At 35.8% G+C, this 16,544-nt stretch overlaps 1 protein-coding gene across 5 annotated transcripts in view; it reads right to left on the minus strand.

Moving 5' to 3' along the window:
• Positions 1–16,544, minus strand: part of TBL1XR1 (TBL1X/Y related 1) — a 185,990-nt gene that overhangs the window by 38,558 nt on the left and 130,888 nt on the right. For 3 of the 5 annotated variants that reach the window (XM_055083888.1, XM_028491337.2, XM_028491342.2), the window contains exon 3: positions 6,580–6,682. The exons of the other annotated variants lie outside the window; for them this stretch is intronic. In XM_055083888.1, the coding sequence (XP_054939863.1) occupies positions 6,580–6,637 (58 nt within the window). In that variant the 5' untranslated portion in view covers positions 6,638–6,682. The remainder of the gene's footprint in view (positions 1–6,579; positions 6,683–16,544) is intronic. 5 annotated transcript variants of the gene reach the window in all.

Raw genomic sequence — 16,544 nt, forward strand, 5'->3', positions numbered from 1 at the left:
GAGGCTGCCCGTCCGGAGCCTGTGCTCCGCAACGGGAGAGGCCACAACAGTGAGAGGCCCGTGGACCGCAAAAAAAAAAAAAAAAAAACAAAATAAAAAGACTCTTACCTCAAATATCTAAGTGTATAGGCTTTTGCCATATACATATATATGTTTTTCTCCTTATGATGGAGTCCCTCAAAAGTAGAAGGGGACATCAGCATTTTAAAGGAAGCTCATGATTGCCAAATTGCTTTTCCAAAAAATTGTACAAATTTATAATGCCATCAGCAATTTATATGTTTCTTTATACCCTTGCTATGCTGGCTATTCCTAAAAAAAAACAAAAAGATTACTATTAAGATTGAACAAGTTCTCCGTTTGGCAACTATTAAAGGACCTTTGTTTTTTAACAAGTATGTAAGTAGGAATGTGTAATAGGAATTTCCTTTATCAGCAAAAAATAGTCAGCTTACAAAAAGAGGAGAAAAACTGATTTGGAAGTATAAAAGTGTAGTAATTACCAGCATTTATGACAACTGCTTGCTGTTTGTTGCTAAGGAGTCATGTGTAAAACAACTCTGTGTGTCAAATCAATGTTACTGCATATTTTATTTTATTATAAAGCAAAACTATATACCTACTTACACTTTTATAACTGACCACCTACTCATAAAAATTGAAAGAAAGACTCACGGTGGACATACCAGATGCTGAGCTCCCCTCACTCCCATTCTTCACGGCTAGAGGCACATTACTGATAGCCAGTTTAACCTAAGTCCATCCAGCCTGATGTAAAAATCTGTTTATAAATGGCACCAGCAGGGCATATGTAGGAAGGAATGTTTATCTAGCCCAGTTCTGAGTCAAGAGAAACTACACTGTCATTTTATTGCTGATATTTTACTGCCCGTTGTTCGGGTTAATACAAAGTCACTAAACGAAAAAGACAAATGAATGGGCTCTTTGGTGTTATAAGTCAGACCCTTAATGTTATATATAAACATTCAGGTTAGTTTGTGCCCACTATGATCATGTTTAGATTTCCACATTAAGTGTGTGTTTGATGTGTGATCTTAAAAGCAAATATAACATTTTAAGTAAGCATCATGTCAGAAGAAGTGGTGTGGTACAAGGCCTATTTACTAGGAGACACAATATCCCTTTGAAACGATTAGGAAACAGTGGAAAGAAGTGGGGTGCAGTAGAGACAAGACGATCTTTCATGAAGCAAATGCTTTAAGCCTACATATATCATCACCTTCTCATAAATGGAGACTACATGGCAAGATGAATCTTAGTTCTAAAAACATGAGGATTTTTAAAAATAACAGTACTCAGAATCACAATCTAGAAAATTACTCAGTAACAAGCACATGTTGTTTTTGCATTTTCCAGTTAGTTTTCAATCATAAGATGCAACCGTTTCATAGCATTTAACATTCAAGTTCACCATAAATATGTTACTGAGTTCCTAAACATGTAACAGATGACAGTTAAATCTAGAATCCAGAATTCTCCCCTAAACCAAATACATAATTTAAGCAAAATAAAATTTCATCTTAAAAGCAAAGCAACAAGAAAGACGGGTGCCACAAAGTTCACAAATAATTGCCAGGAACAATTTCTTTCTTTAGGAAAAAAAACCCTGTGAATAACTACAGGAGAGTCAAGTGATACAAAGGGGGAGCAGATGGGGGGAAGGAAAATTTAACAGATGCAAACCAGCTTAGCTCTTCTAAAATTAACACTGCATCAGGTTCTGTTATATACAACTAACTATAGTATGTACCACTTAGTACTTATTCTGCATATGCTTGCTAGACAGGAGTTGTTAGGGCAATCAAATTATTAATGGCCTTGGGTGAATGCTAATTAAAGGGAGCATACTGAATCAAATCCATCGTTACTTACAGTACTACATGTCAAATACACTCAATTTCCAAGTCATCTCAAAAGAAAAAAAGAATAACAAATTTTATTCCCCAGGAAATATGTGTTAAATATGAAAAGTCTAGTTCACAATAGTGCAAAATGATGATGACCAAAGCAATATGTTTTGGGTGAACTTTCTACAGATAAAAATAAGAAAGACAGTAAAACCAACACAGTAAAACCATCCCACAATAAATAAACTTTCCTCTTGATTAATTTTAATGAATAGGGAAGGATGGCTTATTTCAAACAGGAAGTTTATAAAACATTTGAGGCTGACTATCACACTATAGTCCCTTTCCAACAAGTAACAAATTTTATGAATGAGAAAATGGGGAGCTCTGAGAAGTTATGTATCTGGGGCCGGGGGGGGGTACTTTTAACAGGTAATATTTTCCAGTGCTGGTAATATTCATAATAGAAGATTTAGCACACAGTATAAAGTATTTAAGATTAAAACAATTTAAGTGATTTTATTTCCTCTGGAGATGGATACCACAGTCCAGTCAACATTAAACACTGCAGAGAATATGAGAAGCTCTTACTGAAAACATTATTTCTAAATCACACATTTATCAAAAAAGAACAAGACTTTCATAAGGTGTTTTTATACTTTCTGAGAACTTTTCAGATGATAATGAGACAAGCAGGAAGGAAATTTTATTTTCCTTTGTGGCAGGTCTTTACAAACCAGCCCTCTGAATGTCTTGGCACAGATACTTTCTTTGCTGTAAATACTTCTTTTCTTCCTATCTCCTAATCCGATTCAGTACTCTTTTAGAGGGAAGGTAGCAATATTAAGATTCTACTTTCTTCTGCATAGTTTTAAATCTTTCAAGCGAAATAACTATGGCCTGAAAGTAATTTACATCATTTTTTCTTAGCTATTTAACAACTAATTCTCCGTAAGAGTATGACATTCTTGTAAGTTACGGTGATAAATAAATACTGAATCCCCAAAACAACCCAGAGAAGGAACTACTGGACTAGGTGATTCCAAAAACTACAATCCACTATAAAAGTGGCCATTTTTATGTATAATTAGAGGTCAGAATCATAAGTGGCAAGTGTTAAGATGGGTTGGATTCCGAGCTCTATCTTAAACCTTGTCCTGAGTTGACGGATGTTTCTAAAACTCTTTCCTATCTCTTATCTCTGGAATTAATTTCAAATGAATGTCTCATGGTATCCTTTATGTCATAAACATGCCTCATCATTCTTGCTAAACCTTGCCTACAAATAAAAATACACCACTTCAGGGGCAGCTCCCTCTTTAGGAGATATTCTCACACTCCAAACCTCAATATGTACATTTCAGGCTTTCTACTTTATCTCAAATAGTTACTAAATATAATTTTTCTTTCAAGATATTGTGGATATGCAACACTTTCCTGTCAAGTTCTAACTGTCCTACAACTAACACAGACCAGTGGCTTTCAAACTTAATAGTGCCTAAGAACCACCTGGAGCATGTCAACCCACCAGTGGAGCAAAGTCAAAATGTCAACAGTGCTACCAGGTCCCCTTCCCTCTCCCTGGAACACCCCCTCTCTCTCTGACCTTCTTACTGCGTCCATCCTGTGGCGGGGCCAGAAAAGGAAACTGGAAGTACCATTATGCTGACTTCTCATTCCGTTCCCCAACAGTCTTCAAAACACAAGCTCGTCTGAAAAGTACCTCCTTCCTTTTCAAATGAGCACCAGATTCACCACATTACGCAGTGTAAGATAATGTGTAATTTAGTAAGGCAAAGTGGGAAATTTACTCAATTATTCCTATCAGAACCTATATGAAGGCTGCGTACTGCCCACGTTTACAGCAATTATGTTTTAAAAAATCATAAATCGGACATATGTGGCATGAAAGAATACCACTTATGAGCTATTCACACCTAAAATTAGTCTGAAATAGCTGAGTTAAGGAATCTGGAACCTATCAATTTGAGTGGGCTTTTTTCCTCACTAGTTTATCATTTTGGTTATTGCAGTTTCAGACTCTTTCTGAAGCAGAGATATGAGGGGGGTAGGGGTGCCATTTCCCCCTCTGTGTGGAGAAAACAAAAAAATTAAACACTTTTAAGAAACAATTGCCAGAGCAAATATGATGGAAACCACTGCCTAATACAAAGTTCTGAGTGTTGAGAATAACAAACATGTACTTTTCAAATGTGTGTACTATATATTCAAGCTTATAAAGCAAATTTATGTTGTGACCTTGCCTGAACAAATTATATTTTAATGAGAAAACTTTGTATCAATAGTTCATGCAGGAGAAAACAATTTCAACATAATCAAAGATTTCAAGATCTAGAATTAGATTTAGGGGAAAATGGCACAATCTTCGATTTTGAGTTTTTAAAGTGAGTTTGTAAATAATTAGCAACCATGTACTATTATCAAGTTGTTTTATATTTTAGTTTTCTGGAAGACAATTTTATTTTACAATGTAAACCCATAATAAAGTCACTTCTGTATTTTAAAAAAATGTCATCAGTGTAGTCTGATTTTCCCCTATAAAACATAATGTAAACAGGAAATTACCAACTTTATAAAGGGACTGGTGTTCACATTTTTAGAGATGTGGCTTAACATCATACTTCATCACCAGTACGACTGTAAAGTATAAAGTTTTCTAAAGAATACACAAAGCACAACCAGGAACACAGTTAACAATTACACAGACTTAATACGATAAATATCAGTCTACCATACAAAGTTTTTTGTAAAAAAATATTATTCTTGCTTTATGTTTACTGCAATATAAAATACCTTAAAACATGAAATTTAGAAGCATTTCCTCTGATAACATAAGCAATTTTAAGACTTTTGATAATATTTAATCACTGGACACTCTTTCAGAAATTAATCCAGAGTATTATTTTACTGTCCCTTTCACTTGCTGTATTTTCTTATAGCGACATAAAGCATCAATCTGTGGGTTTCTGTTTAGAAATAAGATTTGAGCGTTCATTCATATTTCTAACTTCACCTTCCCCTACTTCACCTCAGCGTAGGCTGAACCACAGGATGCTGCTGAGCATTACAACTGCTTCTCATCTGCAGAAACAGTAGTTTCATATGGTTGAACCTAAATAGCTGCCTTTACAACACATCTACAAGCCATTACAATATACTCCCCATCCACTAATGTTTCACACTGTTTTTCGCTTTAGTGTCTAAGGCCTTAAAGCTCTAGTTTAACTGGTGGTCAGATTCAAAGGCAGAAAAACCAGAGTCCGTTTTGACCCAACAAATTCTTTCCAAATGGTCCAAAGTACTATATGACAATATCCAAACATGAGCATATATGTTACATATGTAACAGTCATTAAATCACTACCTTTTCCACTTTATTAATCATTATATCTTTTGCAAAATATTCTATGGATGTCCTCTTTGGATATGCCTTCAATACCAGTATACCAATTGAAAACAAAACAAAACAAAACAAAACAAAACAAAACAAGATCTATTAATTTCAAAGCTTCATAACAAGTTATTCTGCATTCTTGGGTTACTTTAGTTTCTTCTCTCTTTTTCCCTCCCTGCCATTGTTGGACATAATTTTCTCAGCTGTTCCAAGCCAGAGAGGAGAAGTGATGGTGCTTGGGAATAGAAAACCCCACGCCCAAGAGAAAAGCTCAGAGCTGGAGTGCAGCTGGGAACATCTCAACAAGCGGAGAATCTAAGATCTAAGGCCTTGTTTACATTCCCTGCATAAGAAAGAACTAACTAAGCCCTGTAAGAAGAATAACTAGAGTTTCAAACCAAAATTGAAGGCTCAACATTCTACTCTATTCCTTCCATCCCCTCTCAAAAGTGACTACCAAAATTATCTTTTTATACCAAACCATACCTTACTAAACATCTCAATAACTTTAAACTATAATTTCTAAAATTCAACCTCTCCAGCATTTTTTCAACCACCAAATGATTCAATCTCATGTTAACAACCTAACTTACCACTGCAGTCAATCTTTTCCACCATCCTATGTCCCATCCAACCCAAGTTTTTCCCTCTTCTACTTTTACACTTTTTTCCCCTAATCCATCCCACATCTTCCCTTGAAGTTTTCCTTCTGTTTTATGACAACATCTCTTAATCTATCTAGAAAACTTGGAGATCACTGACTTAATATTGATTACAAATGACTTTCAATGATTTATATTTACTAATCACCCCCCAATGAAATACATTAGTAAAATTCAGGTCAAAGACACATTTAATCAATTGGGATGACATTTATGAAAGCATAACGAAAAAATATGGCTAATTTACCTTTTGAAATGCTAACTGCAATTAGGACCAGTAACATTAAGCTGAGGATTCTGAATATACATTATCAAATTGATGGTATCTGAGAATTTGTATGTTCCTACCAACCGTGTGCAATAATCTCACTTCATTACAAATTATAAAAATGGTCTTTGAACAGTGAAAGCCAAACCACTTGTTACAAATATTTGCCTGAGATGATTCCAACATATTTGAAAGAGTCAGAGAGTTAAACCATGCAGTAACACATAGCTTTAAAATGGCAGTCCAGACATTAAGGAAACATACAAAGTTCAACAGTTTGGACTGGTACAAATTTCAAATGCATAAAAAGTTATTTTGAGAATATTAAAATAATTTGAGGCCTATTTACTTTATGAAAGTACTCACCTGACTCTTGCAAGTATCTATATACCAAGAAGTTGACCTCATCACTGCTTATACTCATCTTTATTCCCACTTAAACCATGAGGTCACAACACAGGATATAACCCTAAAAATAAAACAAAGTTAATTAAGTATTTTCTCAATAAAATATTTTAAACAAAATGTAAACAATGTTGTAAAAACCATTTGATTTTATTAAATAATGTAAAATGAAGGTTAGATATTGCCTATGAATAAACCCTAACAAATAAAGTTACTTCCAATAATTAGTAATAGATTATACAACCAAAACACGGCTGGGTCTCTTTTTCTGCAACGTATTGGCAAAAACGATTCAAAATTTACAAAAGGGCCTTTGGCATAATATTTTTAATGATTATATCAACTGGCATAAAAAGTCGTTCCTTTTTTCTCCTTAACTGTAAAAAAAAAAACAGTATATTTTAAGAATCAGAGTATTATTTAGGAAAAGACTGATTTTAGACTACTGGATGAGGGATAAGCCATCCATGCTGGTTTTGTCTACATAATTCAGTAGAATTCAGTAGAATTTCTCAACATCTAATCTGCAATGTTCAAGTTTCAAAAAGCTCTAGGAATGTATAAGGCAGAGAGGTTAGAGTACAGTTCTGAAAACTCCAATGATATTCTCAGAAGGAGGGAAAGAAGGAAACTGAGACATAACTTAAATATGTCCTAATTATATTTATCTGTTCTCATGTCACAGAAAGGATTTAAAGAAAAGGTCAGCAAACTTTTCCTGTACAGAGCCCAACAGCAGACCTAAAGGATGGATAGGAGGAGAGTGAGAACACGAATATTTGGGGAGGAAGGCAAGGAACAGAGCAATCCAGTGAGCAGCAACAGTCGGTGGAAGGGCTGGGGGAAGAAAAAGAAAGAAAACATGAAGTAAGGCTTGATAGGGGCCTTGGAACCATCACTTAAGAGAAAATTAATGCCCCAAAAGGTTTTAAGCAGGGAGGGGGAATGACCACATTTACGTTTTAAAAAGATCATCCAGAATTCTAATATGAAGAACAGACTAGAAGGAAAGGGAGCCAAGTTAGGAGGGTGCTGGAGTAACCTCGGAGAAGACTAAAACCTGGACTGTGGCAGAAGAGAGCTGAAGAGAAATACGAGGATTCCAAAGATATTTAGGAAGCAGACTCAAGGGTGATTGACTGGACACAGAGTTCAGGAAAAGGGAAGAATCGTTTAGGACATCTGGATGAGTAGTACTTCATTTACTGAGATGAGAAACCATGGAGGAAAAGTAATGACCACCTTCATGTGAAGAAAAAGGCACCTCACCCCCGCCCCGATTTATCTCAAATACTACAATTAATCACCTGAATGTGATACACATATACATCACACTTAACAGAATGATAAAGGTAAATACTCCTATGATAATTGTGGCTCAAGACTCCTTGTCTAGATGTCCCTGTGGCACAGCAGATGATCTGTGCTCTGGAGGATATCTTGCTCAATTCTATCCCGACCCACAGTAATGTGTAATAATGTGCTCGGTACATGTAGTAGGTACTCAATAGTCAATTTTGAAAGCCTGTTGACTGAATGATTTAAAAAATAAAACCACACCACCCATTGTATCATTATAAGAAATTAAATCACAACTTGACCAATCATAGGTATCTGTTTGTCAGGGGAACAATGAGTCACTGCTTGATGAAGAGGATTTCCCAAAATGAGATTGGTTAGGTGGAATTCTAGTAAAAGACTGGTAAAGAAAACAGAGTAGTATTCTTTTTCTCTAATATATCATTCAGTCCAATATTCAAATAATGAATAATGGCACTGAAGTACCTATGTAAAAATTTTCAACAATGCCTGGTTCCAATAAGCAAAGGTCACCAAAATGATCCCAACTTAAAGCAGTGATCATGGGTACTTCTGCATCACCTAATATATTCCAGGGCAAAGAAAAACACAAGTCAAAATGATATAGATTATTATCTATAAAAATTCCCATAATAAATACATATTATTGGTGGTATATTTTTTAAAATCAACAAGAAACACTAAACATGAAGAACAGGAAAGTTCTTATCTGTTCAAATTGCTATGAATGGGTTTATTACATTGATCATGGTACCAGATTAGTTTCTGTAACCAAAAGTTACAGAACCAAATTTTTTTTAAAAGGAAAAAGGGTAAATTGTTCAAATTTCAAAAAGGTTATTCTAGCTCTAGTCCTACTTCAGCTAGCTCTTAAATTCCTGGAGAGAAAGAACATTATTGTTTTCCCTTATACCAAGTATATCCCTAGGATGGACAAAGCACTGTGCTAAGAGCTAGGACTAGAGAGACGAAATAAAGTTGTCCCAAGCCTTGCAGAATGGACAGTTTTTCAGTGAAGAGAAACATACAAACAAATGTGTCCTTGAAAAGAAAAAAAAACCCCAGCAAAGTCAATGCAATCTTGCATTAAAAGTTTCAGTCACAGTAGCAATAAAATTACATAGACTCTGTAAAGACCTGAGTTTATCCACTTTCAAAGACATTTAATTCTAGAGTATGCTTTCATATGAAACTGGTCTGTTTAAATTCTAACATCAAAAGGTCACCTGAAAAGAACAGGAAATTAGACAACATTTCAGAAACTAACACAACCCTGTAAAGCAATTATACTCCACTGAACAAACAAACAAACATTAAGACATTCCCTGCTTGAAAACGTCAGTATTCACTTTCAAAACACCTTAAAAACCTGTATGCCAGAGAACAAAATTAGAGAAAATGCCACCACTTTGTTAATGGACTCACTATAGCTTTGCAGAACTGGTCCATTTTGATTTGTTTGTTTATACATCTATAATACGACATAGTCTTCATCTGCCCCAGGTGAAGACCAGATACTCATACCAGCTATCACCGATTTTCAGGGTGCACATAAAAACCTTACCACTGTACTTCCTCCATCATGGTATCTTTCAGAACAACTACCCTTAAACAAGGTCACAAAACGACAGTGAGACACTCATCCAATCTTTACCCTATACCAAAGAGGTCCAGGCCTCAGTGTCACGCCTGGTAGAGGTTACTATGTGTAAAATAAGTTCTGCCCTCAAGGAGCTGAGGGACTCTTAAACAAGATATCCAAAATAAACCAACACGCCCTAAAATCACAAGCATTTTATTTGTATATTCTGCTGGATCACACCTATTCATCCTTAAATAGTAAATGACTGAGTTCTAAAAAAAAAAAAAAATAAATAAATAAATAAATAAATAAATAAATAACTTTGTACTTTCCTCAGTCTCAGAAACAGCTTGTAAAATCATAAAAGCTTTTATTCAAAACTTCCATCAGTTACAGGCAATCAATTACTTAATTCAAGACCCACAGCTATATTAAAGTAGCCAGAAGTAAAACCAAAAATTACAATCTTAACCAATATTTAGCCAAGTGTTTATATTTAAAAGCACACTTAATATTTTAAATGTTTAGTATGAAATATTTTACTTCTTTATAGACAATAATCTAGCAAATATTACAAAAACAGGACTGCTGATGCAATTCAGCTATGATTCCTTCAACTGAATATGTATGGCATTTTCAGCACCACAAAACTGCATTCAGTTTTGTGAGTTCAGCATTCACAAACTGGATAATAACTGCTCCAAATGTTAACCATCTCCTCGTTTGTTCTTCTACACATCTAGCACTGTATTTCTGCCTTTGGCCTCAAATAGGACAGATACCATATTCTTTCCTGATACCATTTCTGGAGCATACCAGGGCCCAACTATGATCCTAAATCACATTATTTTAAATTTACAAGATTGAAAAAACAGAGAGAAAAAAACCCAAGATACTCTTAAATCTCCTGCTTACAACACACTATTTAGAGGTCTGAAAACCCTTTGCATTATCCAAAATCAAATGTACAATCAGGGCTTCCCTGGTGGCGCAGTGGTTGAGAGCCCGCCTGCCGATGCAGGGGACACGGGTTCGTGCCCCGGTCCGGGAAGATCCCACATGCCGCGGAGCGGCTGGGCCCGTGAGCCATGGCCGCTGAGCCTGCGCGTCCGGAGCCTGTGCTCCGCAACGGGAGAGGCCACAACAGTGAGAGGCCCACGTACCACAAAAAAAAAAAAAAGTACAATCAAAATTTCTTTATCTTACAAAAATAATTTAGTCCAAAATGTATAGTGGTGGCATAGTATCCCATAACAGACACATTAGTTTCACTTTTGCTTTGTTCAACATTTAGATGATTCTAAATTTTCATTATTCTAAGACTCCTATAAGAATATTTATGATTAAAGTTGTTTTTTCTTCCATTTCTTTTTGGTAGGTGTGCATTTATGAATAGCCCTCAAGATCAGGAAAAGTCCCTACAAGTAAATTACCGGACAAAGGGAATAGCTAAATAGCTATTGTGATTCTCAATGAATACCAACAAATTAGATCCACTCAAAAGACAACCAATTCAGGACCCCTTCAAGCTGAAACATTAGGAAAATGTTCAACTTAAACAATAATAAACAACAACAGCAACAACAAAAACATGTTGGCCATACATTTCCTTTTGGTAGGTGTGCATTTATGAATAGCCCTCAAGATCACGAAAAGTCCCTACAAGTAAATTACCGGACAAAGGGAATAGCTAAATAGCTATTGTGATTCCCAATGAATACCAACAAATTAGATCCACTCAAAAGACAACCAATTCAGGACCCCTTCAAGCTGAAACATTAGGAAAATGTTCAACTTAAACAATAATAAACAACAACAGCAACAACAAAAACATGTTGGCCATAACATTAGCAAACATTTAAAAATAATACTCAATATTATCAAGATTGGTGACAAAAGAGAAACTGTATCTTTAAATACAGTATCTACAACTACTGGCCATAGCTGTTTAATAGTTGAAAAAAAGAGCAACAATATTAAAAGCTGCTAAAAGAACTCTGAAGTTAAAATAACAGTTGTTTTAATATTGACAAATAATTATCAAACAATGTAACCCTGGACATGTTGGGATACCCTTCCAAATAAACATTAATGACCCACAGGGGCCCAAGGCGATTGATATGTTGGGAGTCCATCTAGCAGAAAGGATGACTCAGGCTTCTCTGGAACTCAGCAGCTGAGACATGGGGTGACCATAATTAGCAAGATGAAGAAAACTGTGGCTTGCCTCTTGTAGCATTCACTGACACTACCTGAGAAAGACAATACTACTTTCCTACTACTGCCTTCCATTTAGAGACCTATTCCATTCTCAGCCCTGTGGTTTAAAAATGGGATGGACCTCCTGGTCCAAAGGAAGGCATTTATTTGCTAAAGCCAACCAGCAAATCATATCTTTGGTTTAGGGCTGACATTCCTCCTCCATAGACTCACACCATACCCCACGTGTCCCAACTCAATCACTCCCAGTAAGTGAAACATTAGAAGACGTGTGCTGGTTTCTATGAAAGTCAACCTCCTCCTTTCACAGAAGTGGGCAGGCAACAGGGCACTGTGAAGCCTGGGATGAATGTGCATCACTGAGGTTAGAACAGAGCTATCAGAGAGAAAGAGAAGGAGGGCAGAGCAAAGAGAAACTGTGTCCTTGATGACATTAAATATCTATTGTGCAACTGGATCAAATACTATCTGAAGTTAATTTACCACAGTATTTTGAAGAAGTCAAAAATGAATTTTATTGTATGATCCAGTGAAGATTTGTCAGTTGTAACCTAAAGAGAGCACACAACCCACGAAATGTTTTAAAACAAGAAAGTGACTGAAGTCAGTGATAGACTATATTTTGAGAGATAAGGAGTGGAGAGGGGGGTGGGAATCCAAAAATTCCCAGTTGTTTCCAGACTAGAAAGTGGAAAGACTTACCTATAGAAATGGGCTGCCTAGAGAGCACAGGCCTCTGGAGAGTCACACTTTATATGTGTTAAACTAGAGGTAAAACAGGACATCCCAGCAGGAATGCTCCAGAGTATAATATTACAATTCACTGCTCATGGAAAGCAGTACCTCTGGTTCTGTTCCCTTCATACAGGAAGGTCAAACTTCCAGTTACTTATATTACTTTGGGGTGACAAACCAACCCAAACAAATGCTGACTAGATACATTTGTGAGGATGGGGCAATGACACGTGAAAAGTAAACACTACGATGGTGATGAATTAACAAAGCCTGTGGGGGGAAAATGCACTAAAGCACTACTTCTCTGACAGATTTATTTTATTCACTCGTTTAAATCTGGATGAGCACTTCCAATGTGTAAGGCACTATGACAGGTGCTAGAGACATGGCTACCCAATGCCAGGACCAGATCTTGTTGGGAAGATAGAGAACAATTAACTCCAACTTAGATAAGAAAAAATACAGAAAATTATGAAAGCATACACCCTGAGGCTGGGGGTGCAGACAGGTGAAGGATGTAAAATGTGCGTGGCTTACAGGTTTCTGTAATAGGCACAGTGTTGGAAGAACTAATTTTCCTTTTAATTCAAAATGTCTGAAGCACACCAAGTTGCCTTTGCTCCCATCTGTGTGTACACTGCTTCTCATTAATTTGATAAGGAAAATGAAACAGGAGACTATTTGCATTTATTGAGTAGCTGCTACATGCTATGTATGGGGCTAGGTCACATACACATTATATAATTTCCTCTTCAGTATTATCTTCCTCATTTTAATGCAAGAGCACAGACACATGAGAATTACATGTCTATATACAGATCTGGGCATTCAGAAATGTTACTCAAGTACTATACTGACTTTCCTCAGAGAAGAAAAAAAAAGTATGGAATGTATAATGTAAAAGAATGTAATAACTATAAAAAGAATCAAAATTCTTAGCACTACGAAGTCCTAGGAAGTTGCTAATTCCAAGCCATGACATATGTTGCCAAGGATAAATGTACAGCACAGGTTATCACTACACAGCTTACATGGACCTTGATATGACTGGCAGTCCTAAGTGGTCAGCCACCACTACAGTCACAAACAAACTGCTTATAATACCCTGCTAAATAACAGCTTCTAAACTCACAAAGAATCATGTATCAAAATTTGTTGGATATAAATTCTCAACCTGCCTGTGAAGTAAAGTAACAGTTCATCCACTGCTGCGCTATCTCAATGCGTTATTATAGGAAACTGTCAAATTGTCTTGTTAAAACCACAACACACTGCAAAAATACCAAACTAGGACAACCAACAACAACAACAAAACAAAGTGTATGGAAGGGAAATGAAATAGAATGAGGAAAGAAATTAAATCAATTTATCCATTAGCTAAGCCATTGGTGGTTATTACCATCTCATGGCTGAACTGTGCCCCTCTAGAATTCATACGTTGAAGGCCAACTTCCAGTATCTTACAATATGACTTTATTTGGAGATGGGGTCTTTTAAGAGGTGATTATGTTAAAATGAAGCCATTAGGGTAAAGCTTTAATAATGTGAATATAACTCAACGTGACTGGTGTCCTTTTAAGAGGAGGAAGAGACACGAGGAATGCATGTGCACCGAGGAAAGGCCCTGCGAGGAGGCAAGGAGAAGGCGGCCGCCTGCAAGTCAAGGAGAGGCTTCAGGAGACACCAAACCTGCTGGCACCTTGATCTTGGACGTCCAGCTTCCAGAACTGCGAGGAAATAAAATTCTGTTGTTTTATAAGCCACCCAGTCTGGGGTACTGTGTTATGGTAGCCCTAGTAAACTGATACATACCCATCATCACAAATTCTGTAAAACTCTGATCATTCACTGGAGAGCTTTAAAATTACCAATGTTAATAAGTTCACGATTGCTAGGCTCTGCCTTTCTGAAAATTTGCCTCTGACTTTAGGAACCTATCCTGTCCTGTAATTGTCAAAGACGACCACATCAACAGGATGCATTAACACTTCATAATCCTCTTCCCCACAGTACCCGCTTGTCTCCTCCACTCCCCATGCAACACTCTCATGAACAGCACAAAAAAAATGCATTATGCTTAATTTCCCACTACATTAAAAACAGTAATTAAAATCCTACTAATGTTAGGTAACAACACTTTTGTGTACATAAAATATGGTATAATGAAGAAAGGTGTATTCTGAGACTTAGTTCTGAAGTCTTTGGCAATATAGCTTAAAATGTGTATAAAGTACATTCTCAACTTTTGCAATGTTAAATTTTAAAAGATTTCACAAAATTGTATTAGACTAAATGAAATCATGTTTACAAAAACTTGCTTTTGTAAATTGTAAATTGCAACAAATCAGGATTTAGAAACACATAATCTCAAGAAAAAAACATTAAGCTCAATTGAAATATGTATTTCAGCGTATTTTAATACTAACCAAATTTAAAACAAAATATAAAACCCAGTACAATAAAACCAAATTACTTGACTGATTTCTTAAAGCATTAATGACAACAACAGCAGACATACATTTTATAAGGCACTAGCCCTGGACTACAACCATGGTTTATTTGTCAGACATTTTAAGGATGTCTTTTCATGGATGCCTGTAACATTAAGTCCAAAGAGAAGGACAGTAGTGCATTTCCTTAAAACAAACAAAAATTCTACCACTCTTGACATGAGGATAAATGCTGAATTTAAACTATATTTTTAAAGACCCAATCTTATGAGATAATTTACTCATACTATTAAAAAGGAGAAAATATCCTTTTAAAATAATTAGCTCTGTATCTCATTTTTATGTAAGTTTTTTAAGGGTATCTTTAATAATGAGAATATAATGTCCTAGTGAAAAAGTCTATAGTACCCACCCCCCGGGGCGCGAACCCGGTTCCCCTGCATCGGCAGGCGGACGCGCAACTATATTTTTAAAGACCCAATCTTATGAGATAATTTACTCATACTATTAAAAAGGAGAAAATATCCTTTTAAAATAATTAGCTCTGTATCTCATTTTTATGTAAGTTTTTTAAGGGTATCTTTAATAATGAGAATATAATGTCCTAGTGAAAAAGTCTATAGTACCCACCCCCACCCAAGAGAAACAAATACAATTAAAAAAAAAAAAATAGGTAGACAAGATAGTTTGTGAAGGGAAACTAGCAAGCACTAGCACTGACTTTTACCTTCCAATTTTGGCACATGAGCATCTTTCAGATAATTTTACTAAGAGTGTACCTGGCAATATGTATATTTTACATAAACGTTGATTTCTTATTTTTTTTCAACACAGGCATACCTCGTTTTATTGTCCTTAAGTGTTTTAACAAATTGAAGGTTTGTGGCAACCCTGCATTGTCAAAATGACGGTATTTATTAGCAATAAAGTATTTTTTAAATTAAGCTATATATCTGTTAAGACATAATGCTATTATCACACACTTAATGGACTAAAGTATTATATAAACGTAACTTTTATATGCACTGGGAAACCAAAAAATTCATGTTGACTCGTTTTATTGTAGTGGTCTGACCGAATCTGCAATATCTCTGAAGTATGGCTGTAGTTGTAGGCAATTTTTGTGCTGTTAGAATTTTTTCTTTTGGTTGTTGTTGCTTTGTTTGTTTTGTTATCTGATTAATGGTCAACTAAGTTGGTGAATCTTAAGAATTTAAAGCATAACTGAGAAGGGATAAACTTCTAAATTGCTTTTCCTTTCCTTTTCCATTGGAATCCAGAGCTCTCGTGTAAATTAAAGATAATTTAAGAGAGAGAGATAATTTAATTGAGAGAGAAATAAGATCTCAGGTATCCTGTATGATTTTAGACAAATCTTCTGGGCCTGTTTCCTCATTTAGAAAATGTGGAAAGTGAAGCAGACAGTAGTCTTTCACTTTTAAACTTCAATGATTTGAGTCAGTACAAGTACACAGAGTACACAGAGTAAATCTTGCAGGTTAAGAGAGTACCAGATCACATGGCGATTTTTAATAAAGCTTTTTTTTTTTTTTTTTTTTTTGTGGTATGCGGGCCTCCCTCTGTTGTGGCCTCTCCCGTTGCGGGGCACAGGCTCCAGA

The sequence above is a fragment of the Physeter macrocephalus genome, chromosome 1 (genome assembly GCF_002837175.3).
Source record: "Physeter macrocephalus isolate SW-GA chromosome 1, ASM283717v5, whole genome shotgun sequence".
Lineage (NCBI taxonomy): Eukaryota > Metazoa > Chordata > Mammalia > Artiodactyla > Physeteridae > Physeter > Physeter macrocephalus.